Source organism: Eptesicus fuscus, chromosome 2 (assembly GCF_027574615.1).
Source record: "Eptesicus fuscus isolate TK198812 chromosome 2, DD_ASM_mEF_20220401, whole genome shotgun sequence".
NCBI classification, from domain to species: domain Eukaryota; kingdom Metazoa; phylum Chordata; class Mammalia; order Chiroptera; family Vespertilionidae; genus Eptesicus; species Eptesicus fuscus.
Window position 1 is genome coordinate 117,314,184 of NC_072474.1, and position 21,063 is coordinate 117,335,246.

Here is a 21,063-nt window from a genome sequence, read left to right on the forward strand (position 1 = left end):
CCCTGGTGTCGTGTGGGCTCGGTTCCTGCGAGCTGGTCCTCGCCTCCCGATGGCCTCCCCCTCCCCACACGGAAGTCGCCACCGGCGCTGGGGAGGCCCCTCTCTCCTCTGGATCCTCCTTACCTCTGTTCCCGGTTCCCACAGGGCGCCGGACTTCCTAGTCCTGCTGCTTCCGGCTTTGGGCCTGGCGCTGCGACAGCCCTGCGTATCCCCCCACATTGCACATTGACTCGCAGGAGTAGGGTGGGCCTGTCCCCGTGGCCACCCCTCTGCCAGTGTGAGGCCCCCGTGACCTCTGAGTCCTGATGTCCTTATTCTTAAAGGCCACAGCAGCATCACCTACTTTTTCTCCAGTTTGTTCCAAAAACAGATTTGTGTGTGATTTATCGGGAAAACCACAGGCGCTCTCCTTTCAGAGTTGAGGCCAGCCCCTGTACTGACGCCTCCCCAGGCCACCTCATTTGCCCTGAAAATACCAGGCAGTTATCTTGTTTCCTTAAGAAACTCATGGTGGACAGCAGGTGGCTTCTGCCTTAAAGTAAGGCACGCGCTCCAATGATGGAAGGACAGCCAAGTGCAGGGGAGCCTCAGGTGGGGCATGCAGTGGGGAGAGGGGCGGGAGCGGGCCAGGGCCAGGGCCAGGGCTGGGAGGGGAGTCGCCGGTGGGAAGGGGTCAGGGAGAGAAGGAAGCTGTGCCTCTGCTCAGCACCCAGGAAGAAGAACGAGGAAATGTGCCAGCCCCTTCCCTGGGCCCTGCAGGCGAGCCAGGAGGTAAAAGCAGCCGGTGCGGCGAGGGCGGTGGCTCACAGCCTCTGAAGCTCGTGAAGCCTCTTGGAAAGGAAACGGTTGAGATCAGTGTGAAGTCTTGGTGCCGAGGCTGCGGGAACTGAGACTGTCTTGTGTCAGTAAACATGGGCTCGGTCCCAAGCCCTCGACCCGGGGGCCAGAGAGCAGTTCAGCTCCTCAGGTTTTAGAAAGATGACCTGTCCCCGCCGTGGGGAGCACCCCATAACCAGGTGCGCTGACGTGCCAGTAACGAAGCGGGGAGGTGCCGTGACCGTGGGATGAGCTTTAAACGGCTCCATGGCAGTTCATGCCGGGGTTGCCCCAGATGCCGGTCCATTTACAAAAGACCACATTTTGCTGTCAAACGATCTAGGAGGAAAACACGGGTTTTCATCGCTTTTTGGAATTTGCAACTGTAGCACGAAATGGGTTTGGGGCAGAGTCGTGGAGCTAGAGAGCTTTGTAGTCTTTTCAGAATGTGAGCTACGTTTCCATTTAAATTTTGCAATTTAAAAAAAGGGGGGGGACGGGGGAGACTGCTGGGCCAACCCAGTGGGGGAGAGCCGCCGATGGGTCCTGGGAGACGGTCCCTCGCGGGCAGGGATGTTGGACCTGTTTTCATGAGCTCACTCACACCACCTGTCTGTACTTGAGGAAGTGTCTTTTTAAAATTTTTGCTACTGAATTTTGCGTGTAAATTGGAGCCATTGTTTTTGCAGGAAACATATTGCTATCTGCAAGTCCAGTTTGTATTGACTTAGCAAAGATCTCTAAACGTTGACTAAGCCACAGCGCGGACTGACGTGTTTATTTTCCTGGTTCCAGGAGGGTTTGCATTCGTGTATGAGGCTCAGGATCTGGGAAGTGGCAGAGAGTATGCGCTGAAGGTAAGGTGGGCGACTCGTTCTGCACGGGTTTTGCTTACTTGAAAGGAAATCTCAGAGTGACAGTGTTGAGGGGGTTCCCTATTGGTGTGTTTCTCTGTGCGCTCTCTCGTCCTGTTAGTGCCCTCTGGTGGCCAGGAGCCGTCAGCATTTTCAGTGGACATTATGGCTGCGGTGTCCAGCTTGGGGCCTGGGGGCGGGAGGAGCTCGAGTGCCGAGAGTGCACGTGAGACTCGGCAGAGAGCGGGAGTGGCACAGCGCCTCGGGTGGGCCGCGCGTGCAGGCCACGCTCGCACGTCCCAGAGCAGCTCACGGTGGGACAGGGGCAGGGCTGTCTGGTTTCGCCGAGGAGGCTGGTGTCCAGCCTGGGCAGCGGAGTGGCGTGGCTCCTGGGCGTGCGGCTAAGCTGTACGGGGCCCACGTGACTTGGAGACGAGGGCGAGGACTCTCCTTTCTGCTGCGCCTCCTTTTCCATCGTATTTTACTGCAGCCTGTTTGCAGGAGAGGCTCCTCGGTGGAGTGTTCTTGTGTCCTTGGGCTGCAAAGGCCATTTCCAGGGGCCTCTGCGCTGTCAGTTTCGGCGTAGGTCAGGTGTTGGCGCATTGATTTGCTCTGCGCGGACTAGCCAGACGCGCGGCCACTCACCTTGTCTGTGTTCCCTCCAACGCAGAGACTGCTGTCCAACGAGGAGGAGCGGAACCGCGCCATCATCCAGGAGGTGTGCTTCTTGGTATCCTTTCCTGGGCGGCCGCCCTGCCGTTCTTGTCGATGACCTGACAGCGGCTTCGCTTTGCCTGGCTGATCTGTGGCTGTTTCTAGTGAAATGGAGCTGTTTCCTTGTTCTTCACTCTCCGGGCAGCAGGAAGGGATCCCATGGTTCTGGGAGTGGAGATGTGGGTCCTGCCCCAGAGGTCTCTGTGCCCGGGGTGGGCAGCCCTTCGACCTGCGGCCACGGCGCCCGGCCATCCCTTCACCCCAGGCAGAGCATCAACCAACAAATGGTTGACGGCTGGCGTTTCTCCTTGGCCTCCCCGGCTGGTGCTGCCCCTTCGCTGCCAGAACCTGCTCTTTTCCCTCCTGAAGCTCTGTCCCTGGGAGCACGCCGGCCGCTGAGCCCGAGGGTGCTCGCCGCCCTGAGTTCCGGGTGGACACCCTCACTGCTCACGGCCTCCCGCCGCGCCCTCCCGCCGGCCTGCCTGGCTGTGGTCAGGTGTGTGGTTCCGTGCACACTTCGCGGTCCCTCCCCACACTGCCCTCTGCTGGCCCTCCTTTCCGCTCTGAGGTGCTGAGGTCTAAGATCACGTCGTTCAGCATCGTGGTTCGTACGGGGGAGGGCAAAAGCAGGCTTACAGCTGTTTGCGTGGGCAAGAACACAATATTAAGTAATAACACGAGAGCAAGTCCTCGTGCTCACAGCTGTGCGCCTCCCCCTGCCCACCGCGCTTGTTTGTGTGAAGTGTGCAGACTTACGCATTCTCCTTTAACAAGACACCTGCAGAAAAAGCTTTCTGGCCACCCCAACATTGTCCAGTTTTGCTCTGCAGCGTCCATAGGGAAAGAGGAGTCGGACACGGGGCAGGCCGAGTTCCTGCTGCTCACGGAGCTCTGCAGAGGTAACGGCTCCCGGCGCACGCAGGTCCCGGAGGAGGGGGGGCCCTTCCCAGGAGGAAGGTCTCTCTCACCAACAGGATGGGGGGGCCCAGTGCCTTCTACAGAGTCCCAGGGGCGGAGGGGTCACGTGCGTGACCGAGGAGGAGGAGGTGGGCTCAGTCAGCCCGCGCTGCCCGTGGAGGGCCGGGGGTCCGCCCTCCTGGAGCCACCTCCTGGGGCTCAGTGGTGTTGGTGTACCTTAGGGGGAGCGGAGGGCACAGGACATGCGAGGCCCAGTGGGCCAGGGGCCGGCGGCCAGGTGGGGCCCTCGTCCTGTGGCGCGGTGCTGCCTCATGCGTGGGCAGCGTGTGTGGGAGGAGGCCAGGGCCCTGCTGCCCCAAGGCCGGGGAGCAGCAGCAGGGCACCCTGAGGCAGGCGTCTCCCTGGGAGGCTCGCATGCTGCGCCCACAGATGGCCCTCCCCGGGGTCCAGCCACCACGAGCAGGGCTGTCCCGGAGGAGAGGGGCGTGAGCACAGGCACCTGCAGGAGGAGGAGGAGATGGTGCAGGCGGCGGCGGCAAGGGGCTGAGTCCTGAGCAGCCAGCGCAGCCCTGGAGCGGGTGTGGGGGTCGGGGGGCGGGGGGAGGCAGCGGCTGAAACAGGTGCAGGCGGCTTTATAGGCTGGGGAAGCCGGGCCCGCCCCGGGGAGAGGGCTGTGCTGTCCGATGGGAGGGGGAGAGGGCTGTGCTGTCCGTGTCTGGGCCCTGCTTCCCGTTGGCTCACTGGGCGGGCTGCGAGGTGCGGGCTCCCCACTCGGGTCTTCCAGGTGGCAGGTGTCCGCCGTCACTGCTGGTTTTAGTTGCGCGAGTGTGTGCTCCTTGGAAAAGCGCTGAGGTGTGCTCAGAAGCGGGGTTCCGTAGACCCACTCTTCCTTCTGGAAAGCGTGCTGTGCCCGGGGCTGCCTTGTGCCCACAGGCTCGCCTGCTCTCAGGCCCAGTGTCCGCAGACCCAGACCTCAGGCCCTTCGCCAGTGTCGGTGGGACGTGCTCCTTGCCTCGTGCACGCGTGTTGGTGCACGGGTTGCTGCGTGTCTCTCCCGGGACCTGGCCTCCCCGTGGCTGGCATTCGCAGGGGGCTTGTTGGTTGGGGGTGCCATTCGGTGGCCTGCTCTGACCCCTCGGGTGGCGTGGGTGAGGCCACGCTGCTTTCCATCCGGGCAGCGCGCTCTTATGCCGGGGCCCTGTTTGCGGCTGCGTGCCGTGGAGTCTGTCCTGCTCCTCACATGGGAGCTCAGGCGGCCTCTGCGTCGCTCTGCGCTGGGCCTCGTCAGGCTGGGGCTCATGCCCTCGCCCCTCGGCAGGTGGTTCACCAGGTGAGCGTGGTGTGTGGGCACTGTTGTGTGCAGGCGCAGGTTCAGCGACCCGCCCAGCGTAGGGGGAAATGAGCTGGAGCGGGTGCCCGTGTCGCAGGCTGGCAGAGCTGGCTTCCTGGAGGGTGGCGGGGGGGTGTCTGAGCGCAGGAGGCGGGGCAGCGTGGCTGAGGGCCACCATGGAGCTGGAGCGTGGTAGCCATGGTGGCTGCATCTGTCACTGAGGTGGCCTCGGGCCTGGATCAGGGACGGGCACTGAGGTTGAACACGTGTCCCTGGCGACAGGATGGGGCTCCCTGGGCCCAAGCCTCACCGTCCCCGCCTGTGCTGTCACCACCCCCCGGTCCTGTGTGCAGCCTCACTCGGTGTGGAGTGCGTGTTGGAGATTCCACGCCCCCGGGCAGATGGCCGTGTCATTTAGGGAAGTGGAGCAAGTGTGACATGAGAGACGCGAAGATGGGGTGTTGTGGTTTCTCTGGTCCCTGCCATCTCCGACTCCGTGTGGGAGCCTGTGCTGCCCGCGCCGTGGCCACAGGTGTCCCACGTGTAAGGGCGGTGGCCCCGCCCCTGCCCGGCGGCCTGCCCCTGCCCTGTGGGGATGAGTGTCTCCTGTCTTTTCCAGGGCAGCTGGTGGAGTTTCTGAAGAAAAGCGAGACCAAAGGGCCGCTGTCGTGCGACGCCATCCTGAAGATCTTCTACCAGACGTGCAGGGCTGTGCAGCACATGCACCGGCAGAAGCCGCCCATCATCCACCGGGACCTCAAGGTGCTGCCCCCACCCGCACGCCCCGCCGCGCCCGCCTGGGAGGTCTGGCTTCTGCCAGTGAGGCCGCCAGGCTCTGCCGAGTCTCAGAGACCACGCAGGAGCCCCTTCCCGGCGAGTGGCTTTCCCGAAGCTCCTCGGTTGAAGCCGTGAGAGAGCCCTGTGGGGCCTGGGCTCCCCCTGTGCCCCCAGCTCTGGGCTGCGGCCCTCGTCCTCCCCTGGAGATGAGGAGTGTGCCTCCTCTGGACGTGCCCTCGGCTCGGGGTCCAGGGCGGCCTGCAGCGTGGGTGGTGTCAGCGCCTGCCTTTCACGCAGGGTTGCTTTCCTGCTGCAGCTGCCGGAGGTGCTGAGTGTGTCCTCCCGGCAGGAGGGCTCCAGCGTGCCACTGGCCGTCCGTGCGCAGAGCTGCTGCCTTCACGTCGCTGGCGGGGGGGATTGTAGTGGTTCTGCTTTTCCTGGTTATTAGTGAGTTAAGTGCTTGTTGCTGCTGCTCATGCTCTTCAGTTAGCGTTTGTTTTCTGTCCTTTTCCTGCTTTTTGGTCTGTCATGTTGATGGATTGGAGCTCCTGTATGTTCACACAATGGTCTTTATTTGAGTTATGTGTGCTGCACATGTTTTCTGGTTTATGGTCTGGTGTGTTTTTAAAAATATATTTTTATTGATTTCAGAGAGGAAGGGAGGGAGAGAGAGAGAAACATCAGTGATGAGAGAGAATCATGGATCGGCTGCCTCCTGCACGTCCCCCACTGGGGATGGAGCCTGCAACCCGGGCCTGTGCCCTGACCGGGAATTAAACAAACCATGACCTCCTGGTTCATACAGCGATGCTCAGCCCCTGAGCCACGCCGGCCGGGCTGGCCTGGTTTTTATTCCCCCTGTTGTGTCTTTGAAAAACCCAAGACTTTGTGGAAATTGTCCAGTACCCAGAGCTGTGCCCGGCTCTGGCCACGTCTTGGGCGACAGCCGCCCCTCGTCCTGCTTCCTCGAGAAGGTGGTTTTCCTAAAGGATTTTAAAGCCGGGCCCCAGACATCACTCCATTTCACGCCTGGACACTTGTGCACAAAACTGTGGGAGAGCAGGGCCGTTTTCTTAGCAGCTGCACCATCCCTGCCTTAGCAGCACCCAGACTCTCGCTAGCACAGAGGCGCTCACGGGGCGCTGTGAGGATTGGCTGTCCAGTCAGGGCGCCGACCTTTCCCTTAGCCTCCCAAGTAGGGAAACGGCAGCAGCAGCACAGTAGGTGTCCAGTGTGAATGCGTCAAAACTGCCCGTTTTTGGTCAGATCAGCAGAATGCAGGCAGTCCTCGGGTCACGTTGCCATCTCCCGTTTATAAAGTTCCGTCATTTCGGCGTCTGCACATAATGCGCTTTATGTTTTTTATTATTTACCACAAGTAAAGGTCAGGAATTACCTTTCTTTTAAATTTTCTTTACTGTTTCACGTCATTACTGCTGTGTCTGTGCTCCATGTGAGTGACGTAGGTGCTTATGTAGGTGGGTTCCGACTTACGGCGAAAATCGCGTTACGTCGCGCTGTGGGAACGGATCTCCGAGGTAACCCAAGGACCACTACGCTTTTTGGTGCGCTGCAGAATCTCAGTAGTTAGTTTATGTGTCACAAGATGGAAAGATGGGAAACCGCTGCTCATATCCTTTCACACCAGTCGCAGCCCGTTCCCTGGGGCTCCCCAGATGTGCTGTCTGAAACCCCGTGGTGGGCCTCCTTGTGGCCCTGGCACCCCGTCTGTGGGTCTTTGTCTTCGTCTAGATTTGACCTCTGAGGAGCCTGGCCTTCTCTTTCCCCCCGAATCCGAGAGGTCATTTTAAGCTGTTGGGAGGACGCCGGGCGGTGGTGGTGCTAGGGCTTGGAGGCCTTTTTCTGTCGGGGCGCTCCCGCTTATCGGCGGGGGTTTCCCGTGCCTTCAGGACTGCTCTGCTCACGTGTTAGCCACGTGCTTGTGCGTGTGAAAAGGAGGAGTGGAATTGGAGAGCCGTGTCTGTGAGCATGCCTGGTTTACTCCCTCACCTCAGTGCCCGTGTGCGCCAGGTGTCCCCGCGGCCTGTCCACGGGCCCGGGCGGCGACCCTGTCTGCGCGTGGCTCCGGAGTGCGTCCTTCGTGCGGCGTTCTGCTCAGCGCTGTGGTTCAGGGCTTGTCCGTCTCGGGCCCACAGCTGGCAGAGTGCGCTGTGGGGTCGCTGCTTCCCGTCGGGTGACCTCTGTGCCTTGCGCTTGGGGCTCTTGGTGTTGGCAGCAGACCGTGGCCTCCGTGGCATTTTCCTTGTGGCAGAGTTGCCGTTTTTAGGGTTGTTGGCGTTTGGATTCCTCTCTGGGGACGTACCTGTGGCCTGTGGCGGTGTTGGCCTGTTTCTGTCTCCCCCGCGGGAGCGTGTGCGGGGAACGTGTGGGGTGTCTGCGTGCTTGCTCTCAGCGGCGGCGTCCGCTCAGGTGCGGCTTGCGGTGGCTGGTCAGCTGCCCGGCTCGGCGGGCTCCTGCCCCGAGTGTTGACCTGAGGCCTGTGGCTGCCCTTGCGTTTAGAGGCAGGGCTCTCTTCCCTGGCCTGTCCCGCTCTCCCGGCACGGGTCCTGGTCGGCGCCCTCCCCTCGGAGCGGCAGCCAGGCTCGCCTCTGCCTCGGGATCGCCTGGCTCTTCTCAGCTCTGTGTCTCCTCACCACGTTTTAGCCCGTCGGTCAGGTCCCACCCGTGGGATTGCCCCGGCCGCCCCCGAGCAGGTCGACGGGCTTCTCTGGGCAGGGCCGACTGTAAACCTGGCTGCTCTGCGGGTCCACGGCCCCCGCGGCCCCAGGGGTGAAGAATTACTGGCTTTTCCCAGCACTCAGATTGTAAAAGCCGACCTCAGCCGTGGGCCTTGGTGGACGTGCCCTCGAGGGGCTGGGACAGGTCTGTCTCTGCTCTCAGAAGTGGTTCCTGCTTATGTTGCATTTAAAAGTGCCTCTCAAGCGGCAGTTTCTGGCGGATCCTGCACAGCTCCTTCGTCTAGTTGACCAGAGGCCTGGTGCACGAAACGCGTGCGCGGGTGCGGTCCCTAGGCCTGGCCGGCGATCGAAGCGCGAGTGTCTGGTGTGGAAGGGCAGGTCCCAGCTGACCTCTGGGCCCTGGGCAGCACCTGGGCCCCCGGGTCCCCACGCGCCCCCCTCCGCCTGAGTCATCGGGCCCTGCTCGCACCCACCGTGGCCTGGCGCCACCCGCTCACCCGCTCCACCATCCCACCGCGGTCCCGCTCTCATCGGGGCCAGCAGCGCCTCCACTGTCGCCCACTGCCAGTGCTGCATCACTGACACCTGCCATGTCCGTGCCACCCCCTTGTGGTCAGCGCACATCATAGCGAGCGGTCGAACTCCTGGTCAAACTCCCGGTCAAGGGGACAATTTGCACGTTAGACTTTTATTATATAGGATATTAACTATATAAGACTAGAGGCCCAGTGCACGATTCATGCACTGGTGGGGGCACGGCCTGCGGGGATCGGCCGCTGTGGGAGCACCACTCATCCCGGTCAGCCAAGCGGCTGTGGACCTGCCCTCTGAGCGCTGCTCCCTGGTCCGGCATCTTCCGTGGAGCTGGAGCACTCGCCTCTCCAGAGACCTGGTCGGGGCCGGGCCCAGGGCCAATAGCACTGAGCGGTGGTGGAGTAGGCCTCAGTCCCACGAACCCACTTCCCAGCCTCTAGGGTCAGCCTGCCAGCCTGGCGGTGGCGCTGCACGGCCTGCGGGCGCTCGGAGGAGGAGCCTGGGGTGAGGAGGCGATGATCACAGCCCGGGTACCTGCCCGTCGCCTCGGGGTTCGCAGCGGGAGCAGCCACTCATCCCGGTTGGCTGAGCGGCGCTCCCACTGTGGGAGCGCACTGACCACCAGGGGGCAGCTCCTGCGTTGAGCGTCTGCCCCCTGGTGGTCAGTGCGCGTCATAGCCACTGGTGGTTCTGCCGTTGGGTCGCTGGGCTTTTATCACATAGGACGGCTTTCAAACAGTGTTAATTCAGCCTTTTCTAAAGGCTTTCATTGTGTGTCCCGTGGTACTGATGTCATTTGCCTTTTTCTGAATTATCTGCTTCTAAAGGTACACACGCTGATCTCGACCAAAACGAAGTGGGGGTGCTGCATTTTCTCCTCAGAGCCAGCTGACTGTCTGCACCCCAAATCTATAAGGACTGTCTCCTGGAATTTTTCAGGTTGAAAACTTACTGCTGAGTAACCAGGGGACCATTAAGCTGTGCGACTTTGGCAGCGCCACGACCATCTCGCACGTCCCCGACTACAGCTGGAGTGCCCAGCGGCGGGCCCTGGTGGAGGAGGAGGTGAGCTGTGGCAGGCGCTCAGCATTGCGCGTGGGGCGGCTTGCACCCACTCCTCGTGCTGTAGGAGCCTCGCGCTGGGCTGGGGGTCAGTGCCTCACACGGCTGCCTAGCACGCCGTCTCAGCGCAGGGAACACACGTGCACACATGTGGGTCACGGGCCTGCAGCTTGGTGACTTCCTGTGTGGAGGCTCTGCGGCCACGTCCGGGTCGCAGTGCCCTCTGCCCGCCTCCCTCCCGGGCTCAGCATCCTTATGCACCTGGACGTGGCATTGTGTTGGCCCTGGGTGTCTCCCGGGCGCTTGTCCCGCCCAGGCCCTCCTCCTCCTGAAGCAGACCTTCCCGGGAGAACCGTGGGTTAGCCTCCCTGTCTCGCCCAGGTCACAGCATGTGCCAGCGGCAGCTCTGGCCCGGGTTGGTGTGTGTGTGTGTGTGTGTGTCAGCCACACGTGGGCCACGCTGGCCTCCCCGTGCTGGGTCCCCAGTCTCGGCCACGGGGCCCGCCCTGCCTACCTGGGTCCCGGGTTTCTCACAGAACAGCCTGACTGTCCGTGAATTCAGTTCAGCTCTCCCGGACGAGGGTCTCTGTCCACGAGAACTCGTAGGAGGTGGCTTTGAGAACACCTCCTCTCGGGCCGCAGGTGACCCACCTCCCGGAGCCGGCGGGGGCCGCCTGTCCGCTTCCGCTGGGACGTGTCTCCTGGACACACAGCTGACATCCCACGTGGGTGCTGGGTGTGGCCACTCCGGCAAGAGCTGGGGCTGGAGGCGGCCGTGGGTGAGGAGAGGGGGCGAGCACCGGGCGAGAGGTGCTGGGCCCGGGGGTGGACGTGCGCATCCTGCAGGGAGGCCGTGGGCACCGAGGCCAAACAACTTCCCTGTGAAAAGTACGTCTGTTCTTCAGGTCACCAGGAACACAACGCCCATGTACAGGACGCCCGAGATCGTGGACCTGTACTCCAACTTCCCCATCGGCGAGAAGCAGGACATCTGGGTGAGGCCCCAGTGCCTGTGCGCTGTGCTCCCTGTGGGCCCTGTGCTCCCTGTGGGCTCTGTGCTCCCTGTGGGCCCTGTGCTCCCTGTGGGCCCTGTGCTCCCTGTGGGCCCTGTGCTCCCTGTGGGCTCTGTGCTCCCTGTGCTCCCTGTGGGCTCTGTGCTCCCTGTGGGCCCTGTGCTCCCTGTGGGCCCCGTGCTCCCTGTGGGCTCTGTGCTCCCTGTGGGCTCTGTGCTCCCTGTGCTCCCTGTGGGCCCCGTGCTCCCTGTGGGCCCTGTGCTCCCTGTGGGCTCTGTGCTCCCTGTGGGCCCCGTGCTCCCTGTGTGCTCTGTGCTCCCTGTGGGCCCTGTGCTCCCTGTGGGCCCCGTGCTCCCTGTGGGCCCCGTGCTCCCTGTGGGCCCTGTGGGCTCTGTGCTCCCTGTGCTCCCTGTGGGCTCTGTGCTCCCTGTGGGCCCTGTGCTCCCTGTGGGCTCTGTGCTCCCTGTGGGCCCTGTGCTCCCTGTGGGCTCTGTGCTCCCTGTGCTCCCTGTGGGCTCTGTGCTCCCTGTGCTCCCTGTGGGCTCTGTGCTCCCTGTGGGCCCCGTGCTCCCTGTGGGCCCCGTGCTCCCTGTGGGCCCCGTGCTCCCTGTGGGCTCTGTGCTCCCTGTGGGCCCCGTGCTCCCTGTGGGCTCTGTGCTCCCTGTGGGCTCTGTGCTCCCTGTGGGCTCTGTGCTCCCTGTGGGCCCCGTGCTCCCTGTGGGCTCTGTGCTCCCTGTGGGCTCTGTGCTCCCTGTGGGCTCTGTGCTCCCTGTGCTCCCTGTGGGCTCTGTGCTCCCTGTGGGCTCTGTGCTCCCTGTGCTCCCTGTGGGCTCTGTGCTCCCTGTGGGCCCTGTGCTCCCTGTGGGCCCCGTGCTCCCTGTGTGCTCTGTGCTCCCTGTGGGCCCTGTGCTCCCTGTGGGCTCTGTGCTCCCTGTGGGCTCTGTGCTCCCTGTGGGCCCTGTGCTCCCTGTGCTCCCTGTGGGCTCTGTGCTCCCTGTGGGCTCTGCTCCCTGTGGGCCCTGTGCTCCCTGTGGGCCCTGTGCTCCCTGTGGGCCCTGTGCTCCCTGTGGGCTCTGTGCTCCCTGTGGGCCCTGTGCTCCCTGTGGGCTCTGTGCTCCCTGTGGGCCCCGTGCTCCCTGTGGGCTCTGTGCTCCCTGTGGGCCCCGTGCTCCCTGTGCTCCCTGTGGGCTCTGTGCTCCCTGTGGGCCCCGTGCTCCCTGTGGGCTCTGTGCTCCCTGTGGGCCCTGTGCTCCCTGTGGGCTCTGTGCTCCCTGTGGGCCCTGTGCTCCCTGTGGGCTCTGTGCTCCCTGTGGGCCCTGTGCTCCCTGTGGGCCCTGTGCTCCCTGTGGGCCCTTGTGCTCCCTGTGGGCTCTGTGCTCCCTGTGAGCTCTGTGCTCCCTGTGGGCTCTGCTCCCTGTGGGCCCCGTGCTCCCTGTGGGCTCTGTGCTCCCTGTGGGCTCTGCTCCCTGTGGGCTCTGTGCTCCCTGTGGGCTCCGTGCTCCCTGTGGGCTCCGTGCTCCCTGTGGGCCCCGTGCTCCCTGTGGGCTCTGTGCTCCCTGTGGGCTCTGTGCTCCCTGTGGGCTCTGTGCTCCCTGTGGGCCCTGTGCTCCCTGTGGGCCCTGTGCTCTCTGTGCTCCCTGTGGGCTCTGTGCTCCCTGTGGGCTCTGTGCTCCCTGTGGGCTCTGTGCTCCCTGTGCTCCCTGTGGGCTCTGTGCTCCCTGTGGGCTCTGTGCTCCCTGTGGGCTCTGTGCTCCCTGTGGGCTCTGTGCTCCCTGTGGGCTCTGTGCTCCCTGTGGGCCCCGTGCTCCCTGTGGGCTCTGTGCTCCCTGTGGGCTCTGTGCTCCCTGTGGGCTCTGTGCTCCCGGGGCTCTGGACGCCACGCTTCTTTGGCCTTTCTTCTTCTTTCTTTCCTGTCACGGCTGCCAGTGGAGATGGGCTGAGGAGAGGGCGGTGGGTCGGGGTGGGTGGAGTCAGCCAGCGGTCTGCCACCTGCGGGTCAGAGCCCCTGCACCAGCCAGGCCTGACGGAGCCAGGGTTCGTGGGGCCAGACCCCGTGTCAGGCTGGGAGTCGTGCCTGGCTGGGCTCCTTCATTGCGCGTGGGTGCCCTGCGGTCTCCCTGTCTCCCTAAGAGCAGGGACAGGGACGCCTCAGCCCCAGGCCTCCCTGCGCCTTGCACCTCAGGCTCCCAGTCTGGGCTGTCAGTCCGTGTCCGGTGCTGGCCTGCTGCGGCAGGAGCTCCTGTCCTGGTGCCGGAGAGGCAGGTGGCCGTTGAAATGAGTGACTGCTGGGACCCGGGGGCTGGAGCTGTGCTTAGTGATCTGTCTTCCCTTCCCCAGTCTCAGGTGACCCCCAGTGGGCCCTCAGCCGCCCTAGCCCAAGGACACGCACACACACAGTCACACATGTGCACGTGCACACACACACGTGTGCACACACACACAGGTGTTGAAAGGGTGGCCCTGGAGTTGCATGCTGTGCTGGGGCACCTGCGGTGTGTGCTGTGATCCTCAGCTGGATGTGTCCCAGTGTCTCCGCCGTGTCCCCAGTGGGTGCTGAAGGTCAACAGTGAGAAGAGACGGGGCTGGGCTCGGGGCATGTCTGTGGACGTCCCCGCCACCTGTGGTTCCTTCGTGTTCTGCCCCAGGGCCGTCCACCTGTGCTCAGTGTTACCACGAAAAACGTGGACGTGGCCCCTTCATCCTAGTCACCCAGCTGTCCCCTCCCTCCCTAGTCACCCAGTTGTCCCCTCCCTCCCTAGTCACCCAGCTGTGTCCTCCCTCCCTAGTCACCCAGCTGTCCCCCTCCCTCCCTAGTCACCCAGCTGTCCCCCTCCCTCCCTAGTCACCCAGCTGTCCCCTCCCTCCCTAGTCACCCAGCTGTCCCCTCCCTCCCTAGTCACCCAGCTGTCCCCTCCCTCCCTAGTCACCCAGCTGTCCCCCTCCCTCCCTAGTCACCCAGCTGTCCCCCTCCCTCCCTAGTCACCCAGCTGTCCCCCTCCCTCCCTAGTCACCCAGCTGTGTCCTCCCTCCCTAGTCACCCAGCTGTGTCCTCCCTCCCTAGACACCCAGCTGCCCCCTCCCTAGTCACCCAGCTGTCCCCTTCCTCCCTCGTCACCCAGCTGCCCCCTCCCTAGTCACCCAGCTGTCCCCCTCCCTAGTCACCCAGCTGTCCCCGCCCACAGATCCAGTGCTCGGATGTGGAAATTTTCATTTTGAAAGGGCTTTTTCACCAGGAATGAGAGATTGGAGCTTGTTTACTATACCCTCCATGTTCATGGTCCCTGAGGAGCACAGAATGAGGGCTGCTGTGTGTTGGGGCCGGGGGGGGGGGGCGGGGGGGACTGTGTACATGGAGGGAGCTGTGCGTGCGGGGAGCTGTCCCACTCCTCGCTGGCGTTAGTCAGACCAGCCTGAGTCTGACTGCCTGTGGGCCCAGGAGGGCCGCCCGCCCCGCCCTCACCCTCGCCCTCGGCCGCAGGCGCTGGGCTGCATCCTGTACCTGCTGTGCTTTGGGCAGCACCCTTTCGAAGACGGCGCCAAGCTTCGCATCGTCAACGGGAAGTACTGCATCCCTGCTGACGACACTCGGTACTCCGTGTTCCACGGCCTCATCCGTAAGTCCCGTGTGCAGGGACCTCGGAGGACACGCCTCCTGTAACGTGCCGCGTGGCCCTTTGGCGGCCTCCCTGTGGGCTTTTCCCCCCCGTCAGCCGTGTGAGTTACGTGCTCCAAACGGTGTCTCTCGTTGCTCTTCGTGCTGTGGCCTCGCTTGCTGTTGAAGTCTGTGAACGAGGCTCCGTGGTCCGTCACCTCACGAGGGCAGGGGGTGGGGCCCTGGGGTCCGGGGACCCTGAGTGCGCCCTTCCCTTCTGCAGGCGCCACGCTGAAGGTCAACCCGGAGGAGCGGCTGTCCATCACCGAGCTGGTGAACCAGCTGCAGGAGATCGCGGCTGCCCGGAGCGTGAACCCCAAGGCGCCCATCACCGAGGTAGGGCCTTCCAGGTGCTGCTCAGAGCAGGGTCTCCGGGGCCCCGTCTGCTTTAAAGGGGTGACCGTTGTGCAGGCCGTCCCCGTGCCCCGGGGACTCCAGGGCGGGGCCCCCTGGCAGGAGGGAGTCGGCACAGGCAGACGGCTCTGAGTGTGGGCAGGAGCTGGAAGGAAGACGTGCCCTGTCAGACAGCGGCCAGCGCGGGGAGGAGGGGCAGGGAGGGCGTGGGGTGGACGAGGCTCAGAGGCGTCTGCTCTGGGGCTGCCACATGTGTGCCGCCAGGAGTCCTCCGGGGTGCGGTGGGGGTGCCAATGGACAGACAGGCCGCGGGTCAGTGGGCGCCAGGGCACCTTTCGATCCTGGCGCTTTCAGAACTCGGGGCCTGGTGCAGACACTGCCCCCTAAGGGCTCTTCTGCCCGGGCAGTGAGGACCGTCCGTGCCTGCGGTCGGGCCTGGAGCCCAGGAGCAGCCGAGGGAGGACCGGTCGGCCTGACGCAGGCGAGGACAGTGGTGTCTGCGTGCCCTCGGCAGCAGGGCCTCCGGCTGAGTGGCCTGGCGTGTGCGGTCCCAGCGGACGGTGTGCCTGCCTGGCAGCCGGAAGCCTGTTGGTGAGACGGCGTGGAGAAAGCCTGGCTGCCCGCCGCCATCCGCCTGCCACCTGCTCGGCCAGAGAAAGGCAACGTCACCTTCGTTTTACCGCGTGAGCTTCATGTGGCGAAACTTCAGCTCCATAACAAGGATGTTCTCAGACACGGCACCGGAAACGGCCATGGCCGAGGACCTCACAGGAGAGGAGCAGGCACCACGGCCCATCGAAGGCCACGCAGGGTTGCGTCCAGCGCCAAGAGGCTGGCGGGAGGCTGCGGCCCTCCCAGCCGGGTCCCGAGCACCTCTCTGAAGGTTGCGGGTCGAGACTCTGGCCAGCGCCAGCCGTGGGCTCAGTTTGGGGCAGGCAGGGTCCTCGCTGCGCAGCCCACCCCTCTGGCAGGCAGGCTGCGAGCCGCTGGGCGGGACTGGCACTCGGTGGGCGTGCGGCAGCGGGCAGGCTGCCCCTAACCCAAACGTCCGCTCGCAGCGCTGTGTGACCGCCCTCCGTGTAGGGGTTTCCAGGGTCGGGTGGAGACGGGCTATAGTCAGGAGGAGGGAGGGTTTCTCCCTGCGCGGAGCTGGCCCCGTACCTGCTGAGGCCTTGCTGTTCGAACCCTCAGCTCCTGGAGCAGAATGGGGGCTATGGGAACGCTGCCCCGTCCCGAGGGCCACCTCCTCCCGCGGGGCCCGTGAGCAGCGGCCAAGGCGGAGGTGAGTGCACGCGCTGCTTGTTCGGGTCCCCTAACTGCCTAGAGCTCCCAGGACTGGCGGAGGCGACACTCTGGGCCACGTTTAGGATGGAACTTGGGGAGCAGTGTGCGTGCCAGCACCCTGTCCTGTGCCGCAGGGGCTCTGAGCACCTTTGGGGTGGCCTGCAGGGGCCTTTGGGGTGGCCTGCAGGGGGCGGGGTGCAGGTCCCAGGCCCCTGGGGAGAGGCGGGCTCCTCGGGCAGGAGAGGGTTGTGGCCGCGGCAGAGGTGGCTCAGCGGGTTTCCTCCCGCTCGGTCGTATTTGTGAGTGAGCTGCACCCTCATCCAGTGGTTGTGGGTGGTCTGAGCGCCCCGTGCTGGCACACGGAGCTGGTCCCAAGGAGCCCTCAGCCGGGCTTGGTGCAGCAGGCCCAGGAAGGCTCTGGACGGCCCTGCCAGGCAGTGCTCTGCCCCGCGCCCCATCCCATTGGCCACTCTGGCTGTTTGGGGTGGAATCGGGTTTGTTTCCTGGGGAGGGGCCATCCCAGCAGCTGGCTTGCCCTGTGTCCCAGGCTCCATCTCCACACAGCGTGGGTCTGGTCGCCTCTGCATGTCCAGCACGTGGGGCCACCTGGACAGCTCTGGGGCGTTCTCTAGGTGCTGGGACAGGACCATACCACACACGTGTGCACACGTGCTCGTACATGCTTACACCACGCTCATGCACACATGTGCTCAACACACACGAGTGCTGGTCACTTCCTGGGGAACGGCCAGCAAGAACGTTCTACACGTAGGACATGTGGGCTGCTTTCTGTGGCTGCCTGACAGCCGGAGCGCGGGGCCTGGTTCCCACTGTGCCCCAGCCACCTGTGCCAGCGCTGCTGGCTGGTCTCCGAGGCTGCACACAGGCCGCAGGGACCCTCGGGCACAGATGCAGTGTGTCGGCCACGACTTCCTCTTGTTACCCCACCGCCGCCCCCCCGCCCCCACCAGCCGCCTTCGGGGACCACATCCTCCGGGGTTGCCATCACTGTTCACACCCGGGCCCTACGCTGCAGGCAGATAGCAGCACACCCGCTGTCCAGCCCCACGGCCTCTCTGCTCGGCGGGGGCCATATGCATGACCCCCCTCCTGCCCTCCATGTCCACCTGTGTCCTCCCTCCTCGGGTGGAGGCTTGCCTTTGCTGGGCCCTCAGGGTGCGTGTGTGCAGGGGGCCCGGGGTCCAGGTTTGCTGTCGTGAGTGGGTGCACATCCTAGAGACGGGATGGAGGCTGTGGGCACCCGGAGGCTCCGCTCTCACCGGCTGGGTCCAGGCTCGGCCCTTGTGAGAGCAGCTGGTGGGCTGTGGGCGTGGGGCAGGCTTAGATGCCAGCTGCTGGTTTAGTTCCTGTGCCCACACGGGGTCCAGCAGACGGCGGGGTGACGGGGAGTGTGTGGCCCTCACAGGTTCTGGGGATGCTGACGCTCCTGGTCCTAACCCCACTGACCCCGCCGGCCTGGCCTGAGCTCGTCTCTGCTTGCAGGCCTGGCGGTTGCTGAGTACGAGCAGCCCTACGGCGGGCTCCTGGACATCCTGCGGGGGGGCCCCGGGCGCCTGCTCACCAACCTCAAGGACACCTCCTCCAAGGTCATCCAGTCCGTCGCCAAGTGAGTCGAGGGTGCGTGGGTGCAGGGCCTGGGCGCGGCTCGGGCCTTCTCCATGGCATGGGGGTTTTCTGACCTTTTGCGCTGCCGCCTCCCAGCCTGGCACAGCCTGCACTTGTGGCCAGTGGGTGGGCCCCGCTCCCCCGCCCCCCCGCCCCATTTCTCGCCCCATTTCCACCCCTGCGGTGAGGGACTTGGGGGGAGCGGACAAGTGCTGGCCCGCTGCCAGGCACGCGGGGCCTGGAGCTGAGGGCACCACCTCGCTGGGGTTTGGTGCCTCCTGCCCGGGCTGTGGGGCGTGTGCAGTGGGCATGGCGCCTTGCTCGTGTAGATGTGAGCGCCCGGACTCAGCCGAGGGCTTAGGTTTTTATGTTTCACTTTGTGAAAAAGACAAAAACAGCAGTTTTTCCTTGTCAGTTACTTGTCTTTTTCTGTTGGGTTTTAATTAAAGCACACATCTACCCCTACTTCCCTTTATGTCTTTTGTTTGTTTTCCTGAGTAGGAAGGTTAGATGTGTTTCAAAATACGTGTTTCAGAATGTTTAAATTAAATGTGTTTTTAATGGTTTTCTTGTACATCCGGGTCTTTAATCTACGAGGACCTTACTGGGGATTTTTCACTGGTTCTTGTCTGCTGATGCAAGCAGGGCACTGTCCCCGTCCGTGACCCAGGTCCCCCACCCGTCCCCTGAGCTTCCCCCTCCCGTCCGCGCCTGACGTCCCGCAGCCCTCGGCGCTGCTGCTGCTGCTGTCTGTGTGCGTGCCTCTCTGTCCGTCCGTCCTTCCCAGGAGAGTCGTGTTCCTCTCAGCTGTGTCTGCACAGGAATTCTAGAGCTAACGTGTCAGGCTGCCTGCGTGCTTCCTAGGCTCCGTGTCTTACTAGTTTGCGGCCAGACTAGGGCCATGGCCTCAGTGGTGCTGACGCTGGGCTCCAGCAGGGACGCCTCCCCAGGCCTGCGGGCGCCCCTCCTCCCTCCGAGGTGCCCGTGGAGCCAGCGGGACCCCCTCCCTGCTCAGCCTGCCCTGCCTGGCTGAGTCCAGCGAGAACCATAAAATTAGACCTGAGCAAGTGGAGAAACTTACATTGGGGAGAATTTTAAAGGTGGTATCACTTTTCAATTAAGCTATAAATTCATTGTCATAAAAGTTGTTTTCATAGATTTTTAAAAAATATATATTTTATTGATTTTTACAGCGAGGAGGGGAGAGGGATAGAGAGTTAGAAACATCAATGAGAGAGAAACATCGATCAGCTGCCTCCTGCACACCCCCCCCCACTGGGGACGTGCCCGCAACCAAGGCACATGCCCCTGACCGGAATCGAACCTGGGACCCCTGAGTCCGAAGGCCAAAGCTCTATCCATTGAGCCAAACCGGTTTCGGCTTCATAGATTTTTTAAGACTATATTTGTATTGATTTCAGAGAGGAAGGGAGAGGGAGAGAAACATCAATGATGAGAGAGAATCATGGATCAGCTGCCTCCTGCACGCTCCTCACTGGAAATCAAGCCCTCACCCGGGCATGTGCCCTGACTGGAATCGAACCCCGACCTCCTGGTTCATAGGTTGACACTCAACCACTGAGCCACGCTGGCCAGGCTGTTTTCATAGATTTTGATCTTAAAATTCATGTTACCAATTATTGCCAGGAGTATTTTAAAAAGTAAGAATATAGAGGAGGATCCTGTTACACCTGTGAGCTTTCTCTGGCGTCCGTGTGGTGAGTTGAGTGCTGAGGCTGACAGATGGCGCACCGAGGCCTGGGAATCCCACGAAACACCATCTGACAGGAAGCCCGGCCCCGTGGTCAGTGCAGGCGCCAAGCCCTGTCTGCAGAGGGAAAGTCGGGTCCCTGTCCAGCAGTGAATACGTTATTCTGGCCAGTTAAACGGTTAATTCTAAGAAGCGTGTGTTTTTAAGAAAAAATTAACAAACTATAGAGGGATATTTTTATAACACTGGATTCCTTAAATGAGACAAAAAATACACAAGCCACGGAGGAAAGGTTAATAAAGTTCACTAACTTAAAAACTCTATTCCTCAAATTACCACATTTCCTTAAAATAACAAAAAGACACAGCACTGATTGGGAGTGAATACGTTCAAACTATATAGCGTGCAAAGAAGTTACCCGGACAGGCTGAGTAAGCCTCGAAGAGGCGTCCCTCGCTGTGCAGATGGACCCCTGGCTGGGAGATGGTTGGTGCGGGCGTCTCTGCCTGTCCCCGGGCGTGGAGGCCACCGGCTCGGAGGTGGTTGGTGCTGGGAGATGGTTGGTGCGGGCGTCTCTGCCTGTCACCGGGCGTGGAGGCCACCGGCTCGGAGGTGGTTGGCGCTGGGAGATGGCTGGAGCGGTGGGTCAGCAGCTGCCCATCTGTTGCTGCTTCCTCCTCACCGCTGCTCTTTGTCCGTTTTCTTCTCCTCCTGCCTCTTGTGGTTTGAGTGGAGTGTTTTATTTGGTGCCACGATCGCCGTTCTTAGCATGTGTTGCGCTAGTTTACCTTCCCGGCGGTTGCTCTGTGGGGGCGGCGTGCACTCACAGCCAGTGCGGTCCACTCAGCACTGCAGCCGTGGGATTCGGGGGTTCGATGCCAGTGACCCCACCACCACCACCACCAACCATCTCCCAGTGACCCACTCCCCTATCGTCACGGCATTCATCGCTGATGTGGAAGCACACGGTCCACGCACACGCACACGCGCACACACGCACACAGTGCGTGCTGAGCACACAGACGCTCTGTTGCCACCATTGTCTTGAGCAGGCTCGCTTGTCGGATAATTAAGACTAAAAAACAAAAGTATTCGTTCTCCCTTCACCTGCTCCTTTTCTGATGCTCTTCCTTCTTCACGTGGATCTGGGTTTCTGGCCGGTACGATTTCCTTTTCTCTCTAGGAGACTTTTAACAGCGTTTCTTGCAAAATAGGACAGCTGGCAGCAGGTCCTTCGGTTTCTGTTTGAGGAAAAAATGGTCATGTTTGGAGGACAGTTGCACAGCCCGCTGTGCTGGCGTGCTTCCCTTAGCTCTCCAGGCCTTCCTCCCGCTGCGTCCTCGTCCCCGTAGGCCCGGTGTGCCCCACCCGCTTCTCTCGGGACCTCGTCCTCACCGACTTCCTGCAGGTGGCACCGTGTGCCCAGGCGCAGGTTCCTGGCGTTTATCCTGGGCGGGGAGGGGGGGTCTCCGAGTTTCCTGGATTCGTGGTTTGGTGTCTGACGTGAACGTGGGGAAGTTCTCAGTCGTTACTGTCTCAGATGTTCTGTTGCTTTGCTGTGTCCCCATGACGTGAGCGTCAGGCCTCTGTGCTTGTCCCCCAGCCCCGGTGCCCACCTGGCGTTTGCAGTCTGTTCCCGTGGCCTTTCTGTTGTGGAGGCTCCTGATGTGTTCTGTGGCTCGGAGACGCTTCCTCGGCCGTGTCCCACCAGGGAGCCCA

General features: G+C 62.7%; 1 protein-coding gene across 1 annotated transcript in view; it reads left to right on the forward strand.

The window, feature by feature from the left end:
* The window catches only part of GAK (cyclin G associated kinase), a 40,391-nt gene that overhangs the window by 671 nt on the left and 18,657 nt on the right, over positions 1-21,063 (forward strand). Inside the window, exons 2-11 of the mRNA XM_054708807.1 lie at positions 1,612-1,673; positions 2,341-2,400; positions 3,169-3,283; positions 5,252-5,394; positions 9,582-9,707; positions 10,610-10,699; positions 14,196-14,331; positions 14,593-14,705; positions 15,915-16,005; positions 17,511-17,634. Of these exons, the coding sequence (XP_054564782.1) occupies positions 1,612-1,673; positions 2,341-2,400; positions 3,169-3,283; positions 5,252-5,394; positions 9,582-9,707; positions 10,610-10,699; positions 14,196-14,331; positions 14,593-14,705; positions 15,915-16,005; positions 17,511-17,634 (1,060 nt within the window). The remainder of the gene's footprint in view (positions 1-1,611; positions 1,674-2,340; positions 2,401-3,168; positions 3,284-5,251; positions 5,395-9,581; positions 9,708-10,609; positions 10,700-14,195; positions 14,332-14,592; positions 14,706-15,914; positions 16,006-17,510; positions 17,635-21,063) is intronic.